Below are 22756 nucleotides of genomic sequence, written 5' to 3' on the forward strand. Positions count from 1 at the left end.
TACCATTAATGTATTTGATTTTCCAAAGGGCATAAGATAACAGACCATTACATGTTACTGCACAAAATAAGAATGTATAGTTATGTGTAATATATTGATGTAGTGAACTGACCACCAATCAGAAAAGAGATTGATGAGATAAGGGGGTCAATTTCAGATTGATCACTGCTGCAACATCAACTACGTATATGTGTAATCGACACTGATGGTTTGGATAAGGGGCTGAGTAGCTAAATTTCCTGACAATAGGAAAATAGATGGTTACATAACAACCTGCAAAGGGATGTAACTAGGTTAACTAGGTGCATATGAAGTTATTTGGCTGAAGTACAGTGTAGTAAAATGTGATGGTATCTACTTTGCAAGCAAGAATGCAGGTGCAAATTATTATTTAAATGGAATGAGACAAGCAAGTTGTTGTGGTACAAGTGGATGTGGGAGTCCTAATTTGTGAAATATACATAATTAACTCGAATGCCCAGGAACGAAGGAGGCTGCAGAAAGAAGTGGACTTTGCCCGGTCCATCACATGTCTTAACCATCGGAGAAATCTACAGTAAGTGCTGCCTCAAAAAGGCAGCAAATATCATCAAAGACCCACCCCGCCCTGGCCATGCTGTCATCTAGCTACTACCACTGGGAAGAAGGCACAGGAGACTGAGAACACCGACCGCCAGGTTCAAGAAGAGGTTCTCTCCATCAACCATCAAGTTCTTGGACCACACTGCACGACCCTTCCCACAACCTTCTTCAACACCGATCTACACTGGACTTTGTTTTGGTTGCACTATGTTGGTTTGCATTACCAGGGTCGGGTTACCTAGTCATAGAGTCATAGAGTGATAGTGTTGCAACAGGGCCCAACTTGCCCACACCGGCCAACATGTCCCAGCTACACTAGTCCCACCTGCCTGCGTTTGGTCGATATCTCTCCAAACCTGTCCTATCCATGTACCTGTCTAGCTGTTTCTTAATTGTTGGGATAGTCCCTGCCTCAACTACCTCCTCTGGCAGCTTGTTCCATACACCCACCACCCTTTGAGTGAAAAGTTACCCCTCAGATTCCTATTAAATCTTTTCCCCTTCACCTTAAACTTATGTCCTCTGGTCCTCGATTCACCTATCCCCGGCAAGAGACTCTGTGCATCTACTCAATCTATTCCTCTCATGATTTTATACACATCAATAAGATCACCCCTCATCCTCCTGTGCTCCATGGAATAGAGTCCCAGCCTGCTCAATCTATAGCTCGGACCCTCTAGCCCTGGCAACATCCTTGCAAATCTTCTCTGTACCCTTTCCAGCTTGATAACATCTTTCCTATAACATGGTGCCCAGAACTGAACACAATACTCTAAATGCGGCCTCACCAACCTCTTATCCAACTGCAACATGACTTCCCAACTTCTTTACTCAGTACTCTGACTGATTGCCAATGTGCTAAATGCGTTTTTGACCACCCGATCTACCTGCGACTCGACCTTCAAGGAACGACGCACCTGCACTCCTAGATCCCTCTGCTCCACAATACTACCCAGATCCCTACCATTCACTGAGTAGGTCCGGCCCATGTTAAACTTCCCAAAATGCAACACCTCACATTTTTCTGCATTAAATTCCATCAACCATTCCTCAGCCCACTTGGCCAATTGATCAAGATCCTACCGCAATTTTTCACAACCAACAACAAACCACCCACTTTTGTATCATTTGCAAACTTGCTAATCTTGGCGTGTATGTTCTCATCCAAATTATTGATATAGATGATGACAAACAGTAATGGGCCCAGCACTGAACCCTGAGACACACCACTAGTCACAGGGCGCCAGTCCGAGAAGCAATCTTCCACCATCACCCTCTGCTTCCTTCCATGAAGCCAATTTTCTATCCATTCAGCTATCTCTCCTTGGATCCCATGCGATCTAACCTTCCAGAGCAGCCTCCCATGTGGCACCTTGTCAAATGCTTTGCTAAAGTCCTCTGCCCTCATCGACCTTTTTGGTCACAACTTCAAAAAACCATGCTGACTATCCCTAATCAGCCCTTATCTGTCTAAATGCCTGTGTATCCTAATTCTCAGAATACTCTCTAGTAACTTTCCAATTGCAGATGTTAAACTCACAGGCCTATAGTTCCCTGCATTTTCCTTGCAGCCCTTCGTGAATAGAGGCATACCATTTGCCACCCTCCAGTCTTCCCTAGTATACCTGATCATTTGTTGTTTTATTGATTATTATGTATTTATTTGTTGTGCCAGTGCATGAATGGGCCTGATGAGCTGCAGAAAGTAAGAATGTAATTGTTTAGTTCCTGTTGCAAATGGCTATTCAACACTCGTGACTCTTGGCTCTTTTCAATGTGACATAATCTAGGAACAATTAATTTTCAACTCCCAGATGGTTAATGCAGATAAAAGGCAGTACACCTCCAGGTGTTTACTCTTGGGACACTTCACCATGTTCCCTTTTGACTTCATATTTGTAAAATAAAAAAATTATTTGATAATGTTCCTGTGAATTGCCTTGGGCCTTGTTTGCTATGTAAAAAGCAAAATGTATGGAGTTTATTTTCCCATACACAGGCCTTCAGTTAGTGCCTAATGGACCTGTCCCACTTAGGCGATTTTTTAGGCGACTGCCGGCGACTGTCAAAGTCGTAGCAGATCGCCGAACTTTTCTTTTACCCTACGACAATGACCACGACAATGCCGAGTCAGGTCGTACAGAACGCATGTGACAACCGAAGATAGACACAAGAGCTGGAGTAGCTCAGCGGGCCAGGCAGCGTGTCAGGAGAGAAGGAATGGGTGACGTTTCAGGTCGAGACCCTTGGTCTGAAGTATGGTGTCAACTCCGAAAAGTCATCCATTCCTTCACCCCAGAGATGTGATAACCTGCATTTCGTCACTTCTATAGGGAGGTTTGATAGTGCGGTTATTTATGATCTTCTTTGAACCTCTTCAGATCTCTAGTTTCCCTCTCCCCTGACTCTCAGTCTGAAGAAGGGTCCCAACCCAACCCGAACCGCCACCTATTCCATTTCTTCAGAGATGCTGCCTGACTCGCTGAGTTACTCCAGCATCTTGTGCCTACTATACCTATGGTTTTCTTTTAGACGCAAAGTGCTGGGGTAACTCAGCGGGACAGGCAGCATCTCTGGAGAGAAGGAATGGGTGACGTTTCGGGTTGAGGCGGGACTGTCGTATGTTGAAAGACTGGATCGACTAGGCTTGTATACACTGGAATTTAGAAGGATGAGAGGAGATCTTATCGAAACGTATAAGATTATTAAGGGGTTGGACACGTTAGAGGCAGGAAACATGTTCGCAATGTTGGGGGAGTCCAGAACAAGGGGCCACAGTTTAAGAATAAGGGGTAGGCCATTTAGAACTGAGATGAGGAAAAACTTTTTCAGTCAGAGAGTTGTAAATCTGTGGAATTCTCTGCCTCAGAAGGCAGTGGAGGCCAATTCTCTGAATGCATTCAAGAGAGAGCTAGATAGAGCTCTTAAGGATAGCGGAGTCAGGGGGTATGGGGAGAAGGCAGGAACGGGGTACTGATTGAGAATGATCAGCCATGATCACATTGAATGGCGGTGCTGGCTCGAAGGGCCGAATGGCCTCCTCCTGCACCTATTGTCTATTGTCTATTGAGGCCCTTCTTCAGACTAATTTTGACTGTCTCGACCCAAAAAGTTACCCATTCCTTCTGTCCAGAGATGCTGCCTGTCCCGCTGAGTTGCTCCAGCATTTCGTGTCTGTCTTCAGTGTAAAACAGCATCTCTCTGCAGTTCCTTGCGCCGGTTTACACCTCGCCACTTCTACATGAGGCACGGTGGTTTGATAGTGCGAAGAGCTTCTTTGAACTCAATAACTCTAGTTTGCCTCTCGCCCTGACACTCAGTCTGAAGAAGGGTCCCGACCGAAATTCATATATTCCATCTTCAGTGTAAACCAGCATCTGCAGTTCCTTCCTCCACACGGTTTTTTAAAAACTTGCTTTGAATATTTTATTTTGTAGCATTTGCTAGTTATCGCCTTTTATTTAAACCTCGCTATTGGATTCAGGGTGAAGGTTTCCCCGTCAGTAACACACACCAGATTCACCAGTCAGGCTCCTCGCTGGAACTACTGTTAACCGCTCAAGGTGTTAAATTCACAAAGTTTAACTTCTGGCTGGAAGCTCGAGTTTTAATTACGTTGAAAAAAAAATCTCTTAATAGTCTTCTTGCCTTTTAAAAAAAATAATAATTGCAGGTCGAGCTAAAAGTGTTAAACTTTTATTTAGCGCGCAACTTTGTACCGCCATCTGTTCGTTCAAAACTGTTGCATCTGTTCTACCTGCAGCTTTTAGTTTAGTGTAATTTGCACAGTTTTACGGCCCTACTTAAATAAATCGATTGCAGCTCAGCCAGAATGTGGTATTCCAGATGTAAGTTCAGGTGTACAGAGCCCCATGGTTGAATGTTACTTTTTCTGTGAAACTAGCACCTGGCTAAGAGATTACACCGTCTTCGTAAACATCGCGAAATTCCCACGCTTACCTGACCGTCAAACTGTCGACTCCAATCTACCTGTCAAATGTCCTGACGGTAAATAAATTGGTTAAACACAAGTATTTTATGGTATCCTCAAATGCCTTTTCTTAATTTAATATTACGTGCTTCTAAATGCATCTGCGACAACCTAGCAAACCTGGGGACAGCATGCGACAGCTACAATACCTGGCGACAAGCCAGCTGTCGCCGAGAAATTTCTATCTGGAATTTTTTTCAGCGACGCGCCGAGATCAAAAAACATTGATAATGATTAAAAAAACACTGATAATGCTACGCTGACACCAAAAAGTCAAAGTCAAGTTGGGTGCTATTTGTTCTGACTTTTATTCCATGGTGGCATCCGTGAAACAAAAAAAAAAATCTCTGAAAAACAAAAGGTTAGTGGCAAGGGACCTCAATCTGAAAAAAAAAAAGATCTAAACACTCAGAAATTCACTCCAGCTTAGATCTAGTGCTTTTAGTATTTTCATTACTCTCTGCTGTAAATATCATATGAAATAGGCTTAACATTTTTAATACTGTGCTTTTAAGCATTTTAAAAACCTAAACAGTCTTTTATTAAGTCTTATTAGTGCGGGCCACATATTTTAATTTGCCGAATAGAAATGTATTCACAAATTGACTTTTCATGGAGCTTTATAGCACAGAGGTTGTCCATTCAGCTAAAAAAAATATGGTGTTTACATGTCAAATCTCTACAGGGATTCCTTAGGGCAGTGTCCTAGATCTAACCTTCAGCTGCAACAATGATCTTCCATCCATCAAAAGGTTATAAAAGGCCATTGTTTCCTGATATTGCATCTTCAGAACTGTAGAGGTTTAGAAAGGTGGCTCGATATCAAGTTCCCAAGGACAATCAGGAATGCGCATTAAATGCTGGTCATTTCATCTTCACCCACACCCCATTACCCGAGTTAAACAAATGCTCTGGAAACTTCTCCTCCTTTTACTCTCATGTCACGTAGAGCCTCCTGTAAACATGGCAATGGTATCTATAAGGCTGGCACCCCACAATCATGTTCATTAAGTCTTAGGGACTGAATTAGGCTATTCGGCCCATCGAGTCTGCTCCGCCATTCAATCATGGCTGCTCTTTCTTTCCCTCAACCCCATTCTCCTGCCTTCTCCCTTTACTTATCAAGAACCAGTCAATCTCCGCTTTAAAAATCTCCAAAGACCTGGCCTCCACAGCCGTCTGTGGCAATGCATTCCACAGATTTACCGCCTTCAGACGGAAGAAATTCCTCCTCATCTCTTTTCTAAAGATACGTCCTTTTATTCTGCGGCTGTGCCACCTGGTGCTGAACTCTCCCACTAGTGGAGATATCCTCTCTACATCCACTCTATCCAGACCTTTCACTATTTGGTAAGTTACAATGAGAGAAAGGGATGACGTTGTTACAAGAGACAGTGTAGGAGGAGTTGTAGCCAAGGTAGCTGTGGGAGTCAGTGGGTTTATAATAAATGTCGGTGGATAGTTGTCTCCTGACATGGAGGCAGAGAGATCAGGAAAGCAGAAAGAGGTGTGGGAGATTATCCAAGTGAATTGAGGGCAGCATGCAAGTTAGATGCGAAGTTGATGAAATTGGTGATCTCGATATAGGTGCAGGAGGCAGCACCGATGCAGTCATCAATGAGGCGTATAAAGTGTTGATGTGTAGTGCCACAGAAGGACAGGAACAAAGAGTGCACCACGTAGCCAAGGAAAGGTTGGGCAATAGGTAGGGCCCATGTGAGTGATCATGACTGGACATTGAGTGTAGAAAGCGAGATGAATCAAAAGAGAAGTTGGTCAGGGTATGCACAAGTCCTGCCATGAAGAAGAGCTATAAGTAGTGAGTAACTCGTCTGATCTATGCTTTAGAATGAAGTCCTAAAGCCTTCCTTAGGGGGAATGGTAGTATAGGAAATGAACGTCCATGGTAAAGATGAGGCCGGTGAATTGGAAGTTTTTTTTTAAATGGTGAAGATCACGGAAGGTATCCTGGATGTAGAAACATAGAAACGTAGAAAATAGGTGCAGGAGTAGGCCATTCGGCCCTTCGAGTCTGCACCGCCATTCAATATGATCATGGCTGATCATCCAACTCAGTATCCCGTACCTGCCTTCTCTCCATACCCCCTGATCCCTTTAGCCACAAGGGCCACATCTAACTCCCTCTTAAATATAGCCAATGAACTGGCCTCAACTACCTTCTGTGGCAGAGAATTTAGTTGAGGCCAGTTCATTGGCGATATTTAAGAGGGAGTTAGATGTGGCCCTTGTAGGGGGAAAGGAACAGATCAATGGGCAGAATGTCTGGCTCAAAGATTGACGCACAAGAGATAGGATTCATGGTGCATTATACCAGGGAAAGGTAACTGTTCCTTTGGATCAGAGGTAGTGTAAGACAATAACTGCAGATGCTGGTACAAATCGAAGGTATTTATTCACAAAATGCTGGAGTAACTCAGCAGGTCAGGCAGCATCTCGGGAGAGAAGGAATGGGTGACGTTTCGGGTCGAGACCCTTCTTCAGACTGATGTCAGGGGGGCGGGACAAAGGAAGGATATAGGTGGAGACAGGAAGATAGAGGGAGATCTGGGAAGGGGGAGGGGAAGAGAGGGACAGAGGAACTATCTAAAGTTGGAGAAGTCGATGTTCATACCGCTGGGCTGCAAGCTGCCCAGGCGAAATATGAGGTGCTGTTCCTCCAATTTCCGGTGGGCCTCACTATGGCACTGGAGGAGACCCATGACAGAAAGGTCAGACTGGGAATGGGAGGGGGAGTTGAAGTGCTCGGCCACCGGGAGACCAGTTTGGCCAACGCGGACCGAGCGCAGGTGTTGAGCGAAGCGATCGCCGAGCCTGCGTTTGGTTTCGCCGATGTAAATAAGTTGACATCTGGAGCAGCGGATGTAATAGATGAGGTTGGAGGAGGTGCAGGTGCTTCACCTTGTTGGACTGAAGCTCGTTTCCATGCAAATTCAATATCTAAGCATGTAGATAATGTTTGAAACCAAACGTTATGGCTGTTGGTTGGGGTGGTTGAGGAAAAGGTTGTGGAGAGAGAAAGTTTGGATGTTCACGAGAAAAGTAATGGTGCGTGCAGCAAAATAGATAAGGGCAACCAGTCTGACAGGAAGGAACAAAGTGCAAACAAGTATCCTCCCAACTAGTCACACAGGAAATGGTAACAAGACAAAATTGAGGGCACCTTGTCTGAATACAAGCAGATTCTCTATAAAGGTAGATTAATATGTGGTACAAATAGAAATAACTATGTATGATCTAAGGACAGTCACAGAGGTCTAGGTTGGGATTTAAATATTGTATAATACATAACTTTAATAAGTAGTGGCAAAAGAAAAAAGTTAAAGGTGTAGCCCTGATTAAAAAGGCGTAAAGGCAGTAAAGGGAAGAAAATCTTAGCTCAAAAAACCAAGTACTACAATCAGTCTGAAGAAGGATCCTGATCAGAAATATCACCTGTCCATGTCCTCCAGAGATGCTGCCTGACCCACTGAGTTACTTCGTGTCCCAAGCAAGGTTCCGGCATCTGCAGTTCCTTCCATATCCGAGTATTACAATCAGTTTGGATGGAGCTGATGAATGGTAAGAAAGCAGGCATGGCCTACAAAATCCATATTGTGGTAGGTATACATCAGGAAACTGGATGTACGTATAACCAGGATAATACAAAATGATGGAGGATATCTCTCTGCGTATGGACCAAATGCAGTAATATTGCAGAGGATAAATCCATGGAGTGTACAAGAGATAGTTCTGAGATTCTTCTCATTCCAGAGCATTCCCTCTCTCTCTATCCCTCCACCACCCAAGTCACACTAGCTTCTCATTTTCACCTTACAAGCAGCTTACAATGGCATGTTTCCTTTATCATCGTTACTTTTTTGCATATCTTTCATTCATTGTTCTTTATCTCTCCACATCACCGTCTATATCTCTCATTTCCCTTATCCCAAACCAGTCTGAAGATGGGTCTCGACCCGAAATGTCACCGATTCCTTCTCTCCAGAGATGCTGCCTGTCGCGCTGAGTTACAATAGACAATAGGTGCAGGAGTAGGCCATTCAGCCCTTCGAGCCAGCACCGCCATTCAATGCGATCATGGCTGATCACTCTCAATCAGTACCCCGTTCCTGCCTTCTCCCCATACCCCCTCACTCCGCTATCCTTAAGAGCTCTATCCAGCTCTCTCTTGAAAGCATCCAACGAACTGGCCTCCACTGCCTTCTGAGGCAGAGAATTCCACACCTTCACCACTCTCTGACTGAAAAAGTTCTTCCTCATCTCCGTTCTAAATGGCCTACCCCTTATTCTTAAACTGTGGCCCCTTGTTCTGGACTCCCCCAACATTGGGAACATGTTTCCTGCCTCTAATGTGTCCAATCCCCTAATGATCTTATATGTTTCAATAAGATCCCCCCTCATCCTTCTATATTCCAGTGTATACAAGCCTAATTGCTCCAGCCTTTCAACATATGACAGTCCCGCCATTCCGGGAATTAACCTAGTGAACCTACGCTGCACGCACTCAATAGCAAGAATATCCTTCCTCAAATTTGGAGACCAAAACTGCACACAGTACTCCAGGTGCGGTCTCACCAGTGCCCGGTACAACTGTAGAAGGACCTTTTTGCTCCTATACTCAACTCCTCTTGTTATGAAGGCCAACATTCCATTGGCTTTCTTCACTGCCTGCTGTACCTGCATGCTTCCTTTCAGTGACTGATGCACTAGGACACCCAGATCTCGTTGAACATCCCCTCTTCCTAACTTGACACCATTCAGATAATAATCTCCCTTTCTATTCTTACTTCCAAAGTGAATAACCTCACACTTATCTACATTAAACTGTATCTTCCATGTATCCGCCCACTCACACAACCTGTCCAAGTCACCCTGCAGCCTTATTGCATCTTCCTCACAATGCACACTACCCCCCCCCCCCCAGCTTAGTATCATCTGCAAATTTGCTAATGGTACTTTTAATCCCTTCATCTAAGTCATTAATGTATATCGTAAATAGCTGGGGTCCCAGCACCGAACCTTGCGGTACCCCACTGGTCACTGCCTGCCATTCCGAAAGGGACCCATTTATCCCCACTCTTTGCTTTCTGTCTGTCAACCAATTTTCTATCCATGTCAGTACCCTACCCCCAATACCATGTGCTCTAATTTTGCCCACTAATCTCCTATGTGGGACCTTGTCGAAGGCTTTCTGAAAGTCGAGGTACACCACATCCACTGACTCTCCCCTGTCAATTTTCCTTGTTACATCCTCAAAAAATTCCAGTAGATTTGTCAAGCATGATTTCCCCTTCGTAAATCCATGCTGACTCGGAACGATCCCGTTACTGCTATCCAAATGCTCAGCAATTTCGTCTTTTATAATTGACTCCAGCATCTTCCCCACCACTGATGTCAGACTAACTGGTCTATAATTACCCGTTTTCTCTCTCCCTCCTTTCTTAAAAAGTGGGATAACATTTGCTATCCTCCAATCCACAGGAACTGATCCTGAATCTATAGAACATTGAAAAATGATCTCCAATGCTTCCACTATTTCTAGAGCCACCTCCTTAAGTACCCTGGGATGCAGACCATCAGGCCCTGGGGATTTATCAGCCTTCAGTCCCATCAGTCTCCCCAAACTACTCCAGCTTCTTGTGTCTATCGTTGGTTTAAACCAGCATCTGCTGTTCCTTCTTACACATACATAGTTCTGAGATTAATATTTTGTGGAATCATCAATGGAACAGACATTTTTACATCCCTCCTCCCATCTCCCTTAAAGTAAGAGGTACAGAAGTGTGAAAACCCATACCTCTAGATTCAGGGACAGTTTCTTCCCAAATGTTATCAGGCAACTGAATCAACGAGAGATGTTATGACCTACCATCTACCTCACTGGAGACCCTCAGACTATCTTTACTTGCACTTTGCTGGACTTTATCTTGCTCTAACGTTACTACCTTGATCATGTATCTGTACACTGCGAACGGCTTGATGGTAATCATGCATAGTCTTTCCGCTGACTGGATAGCACGCAGTAAAAACTTTTCACCATACCTCGGTACACGTGACAATAATAAACTAAACTAGTATTATGCAATGAGAAATTGTTAATTTATAATAGACAATAGGTGCAGGAGTAGGCCATTCAGCCCTTCGAGCCAGCACCGCCATTCAATGTGATCATGGCTGATCATTCACAATCAGTACCCCGATCCTGCCTTCTCCCCATACCCCCTGACTCCGCTATCATTGAGCTCTATCTATCTCTCTTGAAAACATCCAGAGAATTGGCCTCCACTGCCTTCTGAGACAGATAATTCCACAGATTTACAACTCTCTGACTGAAAAGGTTTTTCCTCATTTCCGTTCTAAATGGCCTACCCCTTATTCTTAAACTGTGGCCCCTGGTTCGGGACTTCCCCAACACTGCCACACATTTTCTCTTCCAGCAGTCCTGACTGTGCCAAGAGCTTAGAGGATGTAATAAGGTGGAGACTGGAACGTGCATTGCACTAGTTATTGCACTAGTTATGGAGGTTCCAACTCCCTTGAGATAAAGGCCAACCATTCCATTAGCCTTTTAAACTTCTTTTACACCTGCTGTCATGCCTTAAGCAATACAGGTGCACAGGCCTTTGTATATCTCTGAACAGCCCACAGCTGTGACATGTGACTTGTTTTCCATCACCATTTACTTTTCCCCACCTGCGATCGCTTTTACAATCTCCTTTATTTACATTTGAGACTCATGAGACCAAGTCACCTTCAATCTTTATATAAAATCTCATCGCGTGTTCACTCTTCCCTGAAGGCCCTTAATCACCAGATTATTGGGACTGTCGTATGTTGAAAGACTGGAGCGACTAGGCTTGTATACACTGGAATTTAGAAGGATGAGAGGGGATCTTATTGAAACATATAAGATTATTAAGGGATTGAACACACTAGAGGCAGGAAACATGCCAGAGGATGTAGTTGAGGCGGGGACAATTGCAATGTTTAAGAAACAATTAGACAGGGTACATGGATAGGACAAGTTTAGAGGGACATGGGCCAAACGCAGGCAGGTGGGACTATTGTAGATGGGGCATATTGGTCGCCGTGGGCAAGGGGCCTATTTCCACACTGCATGGCTCTATGACTCTATGCTGGGAGAGGTTTAGAGGGATATGGGCCAAACACAGGCAGATGGGACTAGGGTAGATGGGACACGTTGGTTGGTGTGGGCACGTTGGGGCAAAGTGCCCGTTTCCATTCTGTATGACTCTATAACTGTCCTTCCTGCCGACTTCCCAATGGCAGACTCATGGGGGGGGGGGGGGGGGTTGGGAGGTGGTGGGTTGAGAAATTAGCAAAAAGGCAAATCGCACCAAACAGGCAGTACTAGCTGGAAGTGATCCATAATTAGTACAGGTGTCAGGGGTTATGGGGAGAAGGCAGGAGAGTGCGGTCAAGAGGGAATAATAGATCAGCCTTGATAGAAAGGCAGAGTCTGCTCCTACCACTGATGAATTTATGAACTTATCACCATCACCCCTCCCTCCCTCCCTCCCTCCCTCCCTCCCTCCCTCCCCAGAACAGCCCAACTTCCTCGACTCTGGAAACACATCCAGAAAGTGGCAGATGAATCGGGAAGTGTAAAGAGGATTTATTTTTTTTAACCTGCAGTGGGATTACAGGATAACAACATGAAGAGTGTTTCATGCCGTCACTGCCACCACCACTGGGAATACAGCCGCGGGGTTTAACTTTACGATCAGCAATCCCAACAGCGAGTAGATGCTGCTGCGATCGAGGAGGTTTGAAACGGGCAGTTTGGTCTGTTTATTGCGCTCCCACTGGATCGCAGCAAACCTTCAGGGACTAAATGGTCGGTCGGACATCAGTGGGTGAGAGGGTGGTGAAGGAGGAGTCGGAAGGAGCTGAGAAAAACAGCCATGATGAAAACTAATCTCTCGTTAGCCTTGGCGCTGCTGTGTCCCAGCCCCCAACCTTGGTTCTGCTCAATATTGCAGCCAACTGGACAGGATTCCTCACCAAAGACTTGCCGACCAGTGAGAGTTTGCACACGCCGGCTGCAAACATTTTTAAATTTTTTTTTTAAAACAACCCCAACTTCATTGCTCTTCCAGCAGAAAGCAGCGTGTTTTTAAATTGAGAAACTCAGCCAGAGAGACTGCCGCCGGCTCACCTCACCTCACCTCACCTGCGCAGGTACTGGAGCCACTGCTACCCACCCACCCACCTCCAACTCCACCACCCACCACCTCCAACTCCACCTGCACAACCACCTCCTCCTCCAACTCCACTCCAACTCTTCCTCCTCCAACTCCCACCACCTCCAACTCCCCCTCCACCACCACCTCCCCCTCCAACTCCAACTCCAACTCCCCCTCCTCCTCCACCACCACCTCCCCCTCCAACTCCCCCTCCTCCTCTACCACCTCCAACACCTCCAACACCTCCTCCACCACCTCCTCCAACTCCACCTCCAACTCCCACCACCTCCAACTCCCCCTCCTCCTCCACCACCACCTCCCCCTCCAACTCCCCCTCCAACTCCCCCTCCACCTCCAACTCCCCCTCCTCCTCTACCACCTCCACCACCTCCTCCAACTCCACCTCCAACTCCCACCACCTCCCCCTCCTCCTCCAACTCCCACCACCTCCCCCTCCTCCTCCAACTCCCACCACCTCCCCCTCCTCCTCCAACTCCCACCTCCTCCAACTCCCACCACCTCCCCCTCCTCCTCCAACTCCCACCACCTCCCCCTCCTCCTCCAACTCCCACCACCTTCAACTCCTCCAACTCCCCCTCCTCCCCCACCTCCACCTCCTCCTCCTCCTCCACCTCCTCTTCCACCACCTCCTCCAACTCCACTCCCAACTCCCCCTCCAACTCCACCTCCACCCCCTCCTCCAACTCCACCTCCTCCTCCCCCTCCCCATCCCCATCGTTGCCCGGCCGCCCGGTAAAGCAGCGGTCAGAGCGGCAGCCGAGGCCCTTACCTTCCCCTTCAGATCCAGCAGGAACACGGCCGATGCTGACATGTTCCCCGCACGGCAGCTCAGAAGCCAAGACCAGTCCCCGTCCCCGTCCCCCCCCGCGCTGGCGGCTGGAGTAGTCTTTTACTTGTTTCCGCATCCTCCGCGTCATTGACAAGGACAGCAGCGGCTCAGCTAAACTCCAGGGCACTCCTTGTCCAAGTAGTGGCATCTCATCTACCATGTCGATCCCACACTCACAGACACAGGAACACCAACACTCCCTGTAAGTCCCTTCCACCTAGAGATGCCCCCCCCCCCCCCCCCCCCTCTGAGTTACTCCAGCATGTTGTGTCTTGTCTTCAAATGTAAACCAGCATCTGCAGTTCCTTCCTACACAGGTCAAGTTTTTAAAATGTGAATCTGTGGAATTCTCTGCCACAGAAGGCAGTGGGCAATAGACAACAGGTGCAGGAGTAGGCCATTCGGCCCTTCGAGCCAGCACCGCCATTCAATGTGATCATCGAAGAACTTTAAGAAGAACTTACAAAATTCTTAAAGGGGTTGGACAGGCTAGATGCAGGAAGATTGTTCCCGATGTTGGGGAAGTCCAGAACAAGGGGTCACAGTTTAAGGATAAGGGGGAAGTCTTTTAGGACCGAGATAAGAACGTTTTTTTTCACACAGAGTGGTGAATCTGTGGAATTCTCTGCCACAGAAGGTAGTTGAGGCCAGATCATTGGCTATATTTAAGAGGGAGTGGCCGTTGTGGCTAAAGGGATCAGGGGGTATGGAGAGAAGGCAGGAACGGGATACTGAGTTGGATGATCAGCCATGATCATATTGAATGGCCTACTCCTGCACCTATTTTCTATGTTTCTATCATGGCTGATCATTCTCAATCAGTACCCCGTTCCTGCCTTCTCCCCATACCCCCTGACTCCGCTATCCTTAAGAGCTCTATCTAGCTCTCTCTTGAATGCATTCAGAGAATTGGCCTCCACCGCCTTCTGAGGCAGAGAATTCCACAGATTCACAACTCTCTGACTGAAAAAGTTTTTCCTCATCTCCGTTCTAAATGGCCAACCCCTTATTCTTAAACTGTGGCCCCTGGTTCTGGACTCCCCCAACATTGGGAACATGTTTCCTGCCTCTAACGTGTCCAACCCCTTAATAATCTTATATGTTTTGATAAGATCCCCTCTCATCCTTCTAAATTCCAGTGTATACAAGCCTAGCCGCTCCAGTCTTTCAACATAAGGCAGTGGAGGCCAATTCACTGGATGTTTTCAAGAGAGAGTTAGATTAAGCTCTTAGGGCTGAAGGAATCAAGGGATATGGGAAGAAAGCAGGAACTAGGTACTGATTTTAGATGATCAGCCATGATCATATTGAATGGCGGTGCTGGCTCGAAGGGCTGAATGTTCGATCCTGACTTATGTGTGCTGTCTGTACGGAATGTGTATGTTCTCAATGTGACCTGCGTGGGTTTTCTCCGGGTGCTCTGGTTTCCTCCCACACTCCAAAGAAGTACAGGTTTGTTGGTTAATAGGCTTTGGCAAAGATTGTAAATTGTCCCTAGTGTGTGAAGGATTGTAGTAGTGTGTGAGGATCGCTGATCTGTGGGCCGAAGGGCCTGTTTATGCACTAAATTAAACTAAATCAAACTAACCCACGTGCATTACTTTGTCCCAGTAAAAGTGTTTGAACATTCAGAGCATGCCTTGCTCTTACCCTGTGCTGTCATTGTAAATACAAAATTCAATGGAACCATTTGTCAGACTCTAGATATTGAATTAAACAATGTCAATGTAGCTGTTGGAATTGTATTAAATCATCTACTATTGTTTTTATTCCTAAGAGTATAGAAACTTGATGTACTTTGAGATTGGAGTGATGCTACTGAGAGTGTCTCCAGAAGAATGTCTACTTGTTATAATGAATAAAGACCTTTTCCATCCATTATCTTAAATCTCCAGTGGATTCGTCATAGTTACAGCAATCCCTTCTCTTCACAGCCTCTCCTCAACTTCCTCAGACCCAACTTCACTCTTTGAATTTCCACCTTTATTTCTGTCCCCCACTGCCTTTCCACCCCTTCCCTCAATCTCCTTCCCCTTCTATCAATCCTTCCTCCCCTTTCCACAATCCTTCCTCCCCTTTTCCTCGCTGATTTTGCTTCCCTTCCCTCACTGCCCCTTTGACGTCTCCCTTACTTTCCTTCCTCCATTGTTCCTTTCCTCACACCTTCCCACTCTCATGGTCCTTCCTCTCCTTCATTTGTTGTCCTTCCTCTAGTTCCTCCTGCAAACCTGTGCCCTTTCACCTCTCCTCTCCTTCCCTCCCCCTTTCCTATGCCCTATCCTCTCACAACCCTATCCTGCCCCCTCCATTGACTCCTTTAAGTCCAGGCTCAAAACCTATTTCTACTCCCTAGCGTTTGAGGCTCATTGAGGAGGCGCTGTGAACTGTTTTGTATGTGCTGTTATGTTTGCGTGCTACTGTATGTTTCTTTTTTTTCCCCCCTTAGTACCTAATCAGATGTACAGCACTTTGGTCAACGTGGGTTGTTTTTAAATGTGCCATACAAATAAAATTGACTTGACTTGACTTGACAACCCTGTTCTGGAGAATGATAACGGTCCCATTCTCAATTTATAGACAATAGGTGCAGGAGTAGGCCATTCGGCCCTTCGAGACAGCACCGCCATTCATTGTGATCATGGCTGATCATTGACAATCAGTAGCCCGTTCCTGCCTTCTCCCCATACCCGCTGATTCCACTATCTTTAAGAGCTCTATCTAGCTCTCTCTTGAAAGCATCCAGAGAATTGGCCTCCACTGCCAGAGAATTCCACAGATTTACAACTCTCTGACTGAAAAAGTTTTTCCTCATCTCCATTCTAAATGGCCTACCCCTTATTCTTAAACTGTGCCCCCTGGTTCTGGACTCCCCCAACATTGGGAACATGTTTCCTGCCTCTAATGTGTCCAATCCCTTAATAATCTTATATGTTTCAATAAGATCCCCTCTCATCCTTCTAAATTCCAGTGTATACAAGCCTAGTCACTCCAGTCTTTCAACATATGACAGTCCTGCCATTCCGGGAATTAACCTAGTGAACCTACGCTGCACACCCTCAATAGCAAAAATATCCTTCCTCAAATTTGGAGACGAAAACTGCACACTACTCCAGGTGCGGTCTCACTAAGGCCCTGTACAACTGCAGAAGGACCTCTTTGCTCCTATATTCAACTCCTCTTGTCATAAAGGCTAACATGCCATTAGCTTTCTTCACTGCCTGCTGTACCTGCATGCTAACTTTAAGTGACTGATGAACAAGGCCACTCAGATCTCTTTGTACTTCCCCATTTCCTAACTTGACACCATTCAGATAATAATCTGCCTTCCTGTTCTTTCCACCAAAGTGAATAACCTCACATTTATCCACATTAAACTGCATCTGCCCACTCACACAACCTTTCCATGTCACCCTGCATCCTCATAGCATCCTCCTCGCAGTTCACACTGCCACCCAGCTTTGTGTCATCCGCACATTTGACAATGTTACTTTTAATCCCTTCATCTAAGTCATTAATATATATTGTAAATGGCTGTGGTCCCAGCACCGAGCCTTGCGGTACCCCACTAGTCACTGCCTGCCATTCTGAAAGGGACCTGTTAATCCCTACTCTTTGTTTCCTGTCTGCCAACCAATTTGCGATCCATGTCAGCACCCTACCCCCAATACCATGTTCTCTAATCTTGCCTACTAATCTCCTATGTGGGACCTTATCAAAGGCTTTCTGAAAGTCCAGGTACACTACATCCACTGGCTCTCCCTTGTCCATTTTTCTAGTTTCATCCTCAAAATTTGAAGAAGTCTAGAAAATCATCTTAAAGTAGTGAACGCATTTCTCCCACCAGCAACATAATTAAAACTGGAGCTAGACACAAAAAGCTGGAGTAACTCAGCGGGACAGGCTGTTTCTCTGGAGAGGAATGGGTGCTTTTGTGTCTATCTTTGGTTTAACCAACATCTGTAGTTTCTTCCTATACATAATTAAAACGGGATTAACTTCTTGCCAAAAGGCTGCATTTCAAAAATTAATCAATTGTGCAGTGTGTTGGTGTTACAAGATGCATCACTCCCAAGTACATATTATTATTTACTAAATATTAAATACTCCAGTGAACATGTTGAGAATAATTCATTACAATTTCCATGATGTCATAATTTTATTCCAATTCAGAAATTATTACCAACAAAATATAAGACACAATACAGGTCCTTACAGGATGGGTTTTACGTGTAAAATATATTTGTGTGTTTATATTTTCTAAATAAGATCACCTTAATTGAGTATGTTGACCCTGTATTGCCTCTCTATAAGTAATACTAGACCAAGTGGACCCGTTTGGCCCAAAGTTATCCTGCATTGGTGCAGCACCCTCTCCTCCCCCCCTCTCCCCCTCTCCCCCTCTCCCCCTCCCCCCCTCCCCCCCTCTCCCCCCTCTCCCCCACTCCCCCTCTCCCCTCTCCCTCTCCCCCCCTCCCCCCTCTCCCCCTCTCTCTCCCCCCCACCCATCCCCCCCTTCCCCACCCCCCACTCCATTCTGCTCAACCCCCCTTATCCTCCGTCCTCCCTCCCTCCTTCCCTCCCTCCCTCCTCCCTCCCTAGGAGATAGATTTAAACTTTAAAACGTGAATAATTTAAAAAATATAACTCCGATTTCAATGAAACTTCTTCCATTAGCACCAAAGGGACGACGGTGAGTAAGGTGGGCCTAAAGTTGTCGTGCTATCGTGTACCGTTTTGGCTGTAGTTCAGGAACAAACAAACAAACAGGGTTTTAATAAACATAGCACAAAAAGTAAGGAAATTTGTGTTTGGTAGATTATTTCTTTGTTGTAACAATGCTTCTTGGCAATAAATCTTATACCGTTGGAAAGCCTGTTTATTTCCCTTTTAAATGGTGCCACATTTGTAAGGAACATGCATTTGTGGGATGAGCAGCAGAGCTGAGTATATGGGTTGCGCCCATGAAAAATTTGCCAAATCTTCTCTGCCAATGCCAAACAGCTTATTTTGCTGTTGCTATTGACTCTTGTTTTGAGCTTCTGGTACCCCCAGGTGCTGACAATCAGGTGCCTGATTGGCACCTGATTGGCAGCATCTGTGAGCATGGGCCCTGCTACAGTGGTCAGTAGGTGTCTGCTCCAAGAATCGGCATGCCACGTTTGACTGATCTGGATAGGGCCCGTGCGATCGGGCAACTTCAAGCTGGTGTTCTGCAAAACCAAGTTGCGGCATTATTTGGAGTGAGCCCTAGTACCATCTCCAAAGTGAAGGCCAAGTTCCATATAACGGGGGATGTCAGAGACAGGCCGCGAAATGGGCGTCCCAAGAAGACGACACCCGAAGAAGACCGTTTCCTCACCCTGTCAGCACTTAGGAACCGTAGGCTGTCTTCTACAGATTTGCAGTCAAGGTTTGCAGGACGATATGGCCGACGGCTCTCTGCCCAGACAATTCGGAACAGACTGCACGCAGTCGATCTCCGGTCTCATAGGGCTGCCAGGAGGCCTGCCATGACTGCCCTTCACCGTCAGGCCCGTTTGCGCTGGTGTCGGCAACACGTGCACTGGAACCTGAACATGTGGAGGAACGTTATGTTCAGCGATGAGTCCAGATTCTGCCTACGGCAGTTGGATCATAGGGTCAAAGTGTGGAGAAGACGCGGAGAACGCTAGGCTGATTGCTGCACCGATAGAGTAACATCTTTTGGTGGAGGCAGTGTGATGGTGTGGGGCGGCATCTCCCTCACTGGAAAAATGAGGCTTGTCATCATTGGAGGCAATCTCAATGCAGAGAGATATCGAGATGAGATTCTGCAACCAGTGGCAATCCCATATCTCCACAGTCTGGGACCGAACTCTATCCTCCAAGATGACAATGCTCGTCCCCACAGAGCAGGGTTTCTCAGAGACTACCTCCAGAATTTGGGAGTGGAGAGGATGGAATGGCCTGCCAGCAGTCCTGACCTCAACCCCATTGAACACTTGTGGGATCAGCTTGGGCGTGCTGTTCGTGCCAGAGTGACCAACACAACCACGTTGGCTGACTTGCGACAAATGCTGGTTGAAGAATGGGATGCCATCCCACAACAGTGTGTGACCAGGCTGGTGACCAGCATGAGGAGGAGGTGCCAGGCTGTTGTGGCTGTGTATGGTTCTTCCACACGCTACTGAGGCTCCTGTTTATTAAATGAATAAATTGTTAAATTGCCAATATGTCTTGTTTCTTCAGACTTCAATCATCCAATCCACCAAACAACACCGAACAAGAGTCAATGGCAGAATAAGCTGTTTGGCATTGGCAGAGAAGATTTGGCAGATTTTTCATGGGCGCAACCCACATACTCAGCTCTGCTGCTCATCCCACAAATGCATGTTCCTTACAAATGTGGCACCATTTAAAAGGGAAATAAACAGGCTTTCCAACGGTATAAGATTTATTGCCAAGAAGCATTGTTACAACAAAGAAATAATCTACCAAACACAAATTTCCTTACTTTTTGTGCTATGTTTATATAGATGTACCTTGCTGTTATAAAACAGACATCACACTTCTGGCATGTTGTGATCTTGTACTGTGTTCTAACAATAATGGGACTAGATTTTCCTGTCAGAATTACAACTAAAGAGTATTACTGTGCTGGGGTATACTAGGAAAAATCATATACATGGAGCATTATACCAAAATAACATTATACCTAAATGGGGAGAGAATCCAGAAATTGGAAGTGCAAAGGGCCTTGGGATTCCCAAAAAGTTAATCTGCAAGTCGAATCAGTAGTAAAGAAAGCAAACTCAAGAAAATTTATTTCAAGAGGGCTTTTATACAAAAACAGGGATGTAATGCTGAGGTTCTATAAGGAGCTGGTAAGGCCACATTTGGAATATTGTGAGCAATTTTGGGCACCATATGTGAGTACGGATGTGCTGGCTCTGGAGAGGGGAGGTTTACTACGAGATTTACAAGAACAATCCCCGGAATGAGTAGGTTAACCTATGAAGAGCGTTTGTCGGCACTGGGCTTGTACTCACTGAAGTTTAGAAGAATGAGGGGGGACCTCATTGAAATGTACAGAATAGTGAAAGGCTTGGATGGAGTGCATGTGGAGAGGACGTTTCCACTAGTGGGAGAGTCTAGGATCAGAGGTCATAGTCTCAGAATTAAAGGACGTTCTTTTAGGAAGGAGATGAGGAGAAATTTCTTTAGTCAGAGGGTGGTGAATCTGTGGAATTCTTTGCCACAAAAGGCTGTGGGGACCAAGTCAGTGGATATTTTTAAGGCAGAGATAGATAGATTCTTGATTAGTACAGGCGTCAGAGGTTATGAGGAGAAGGCAGGAGAATGGGGTTAGGAGGGTGAGATAGATCAGCCATGATTGAATAGTGTAGACTTGATGGGCCGATTGGCCTAGTTCTATTCCTAGCACTTATGACATACCAGTGAAATCTTACACTATCTAAAAAGTACAGAAATTGAACATTACAATCCCACAATCTAGGCAGTAGCAGGACTACACCTGAGAGATATTATTAATGAGATCTTATAAAGTTACAGGGCCACAGCCGCAAGATATCAGATTACGGTGATCTTATCCTCTGCCAGGCTTCAGTACTGCAAGATTAAAGCAGCAAGGCTGAAGACAATTTGAAGTGTTTTTGAGAAAAGGTATCTTTACCCAATATGGGTATAAGTTCATACTGAAAAGAATGGAAATGTTTTTGCTCTTAGAACTTGCCACCTGTAGAAATAGTCAACTTGTGCTTCTTAAAATATCTGAGAGAACCACCGATGTAGTTTAGTTTTCATTTAGTTTCGTTTGGTTTGGAGATAGAGCATGGTAACAGGCCCTTCGGCCCACCAAGTCTGCACCGATCAGCGATCCCCACACATTAACACTATCCTATGCACCCTAGGGACAATTTACATTTATACCAAGCCAAATAACCTACAAACCTGCACGTCTTTGGAGTGTGGGAGGACTGGGTTTGATCTCGGATAAAACCCACGGAGAGAACGCACTGATGAATTCTCTGCCTCACTCCCACTCTAATCTTCACAGTTCTAACATAGCCCCATGAAAACTCAAAGAATAGTAAGATGTTTATTGAGACTTGATTTGAGGTGAATAATTTCAGATCCAAAATCATCAGTGTCAGATGGTAGTCACTTTTTTTTTAAAGAGATACACTGTGGAAACAGGCCCTTTAGCCCACCAAGTATGTGCCAACCAACACACTAGTTTTATATTTTTCCAGTTTTGCGTCCTACACACTAGGGACAATTTACAGAAACCAATTAACCTCCAAACCTGTACGTCTTTGGAATGTGGGACGAAACCGGAGCAGCCAGAGAAAACTGACACGGTCACAGGGAGAATGCACAAACTCCGGACAGACAACACCCATAGTCAAGATGGAACCCGGGTCTCTGGTGCTTTAAGGCAGCAACTCAACCACTGTGTCACCCTCATATTTTGTTTCTTGTTTGTCCTATCCCCATCCTCTTTTGCCTCGCGTCAATTATTTCTCTTGCCATTTTAGTTTCTCCTGCTTTCGACCTATTTATCTACCATTACAAACCATTACTAACATCCACCTCCCTCCCAATCTTCCACTTATTTCTCTGCTTGCTTGAAAGCTGTTTTGTCTCTAACCCTTGTTCGTATTGACAAAGGATCGTGGACTCAAATGACAGCGCCCTTTATCTCTGCCTGAACTGCCGACTATTCACAGCACCCACTTTCATTACGGTCGCAAGGTTCTGCTCAGGTGAATAAGGCTCACAGCGAACGTCATATGCCTGCTGCTAATCTGCCTGAGTGGATGTTTAGTCTCAGTGCAGCCTGCACTCTCTCCATTTTATACTGCAATGGAAAAGCAGACCCAAGGTGGTAAAATCTATGTCACACATCAAGATGAATAATTGCTGTATTGTTGAACTTATGCCACCAGAGTGGACGAATCGATTATTACCTGGTAGCTTGGATTCCTCGATCAATGGTTTTTGCATATTCTGTGTAAGCTCTTTTTAGAAGCTTCTTAACACAGTATTAAAGAGTCTTAATGACAACAGAGGATTTGCTGCTTATTTCACTGCCTTTTGGAGGAGAGT

General features: G+C 45.6%; 1 protein-coding gene across 1 annotated transcript in view; it reads right to left on the bottom strand.

Annotated features, from left to right (window-relative positions):
* The window catches only part of LOC144598314 (AP-1 complex subunit mu-1-like), a 44629-nt gene extending 30965 nt beyond the window's left edge, over nucleotides 1–13664 (bottom strand). Inside the window, exon 1 of the mRNA XM_078408299.1 lies at nucleotides 13589–13664. Within this exon, the coding sequence (XP_078264425.1) occupies nucleotides 13589–13630 (42 nt within the window). The 5' untranslated portion in view covers nucleotides 13631–13664. The remainder of the gene's footprint in view (nucleotides 1–13588) is intronic.
* Nucleotides 13665–22756: the final 9092 nt, after the last annotated feature.

Source organism: Rhinoraja longicauda, chromosome 11 (assembly GCF_053455715.1).
Source record: "Rhinoraja longicauda isolate Sanriku21f chromosome 11, sRhiLon1.1, whole genome shotgun sequence".
Classification (NCBI taxonomy): domain Eukaryota; kingdom Metazoa; phylum Chordata; class Chondrichthyes; order Rajiformes; family Arhynchobatidae; genus Rhinoraja; species Rhinoraja longicauda.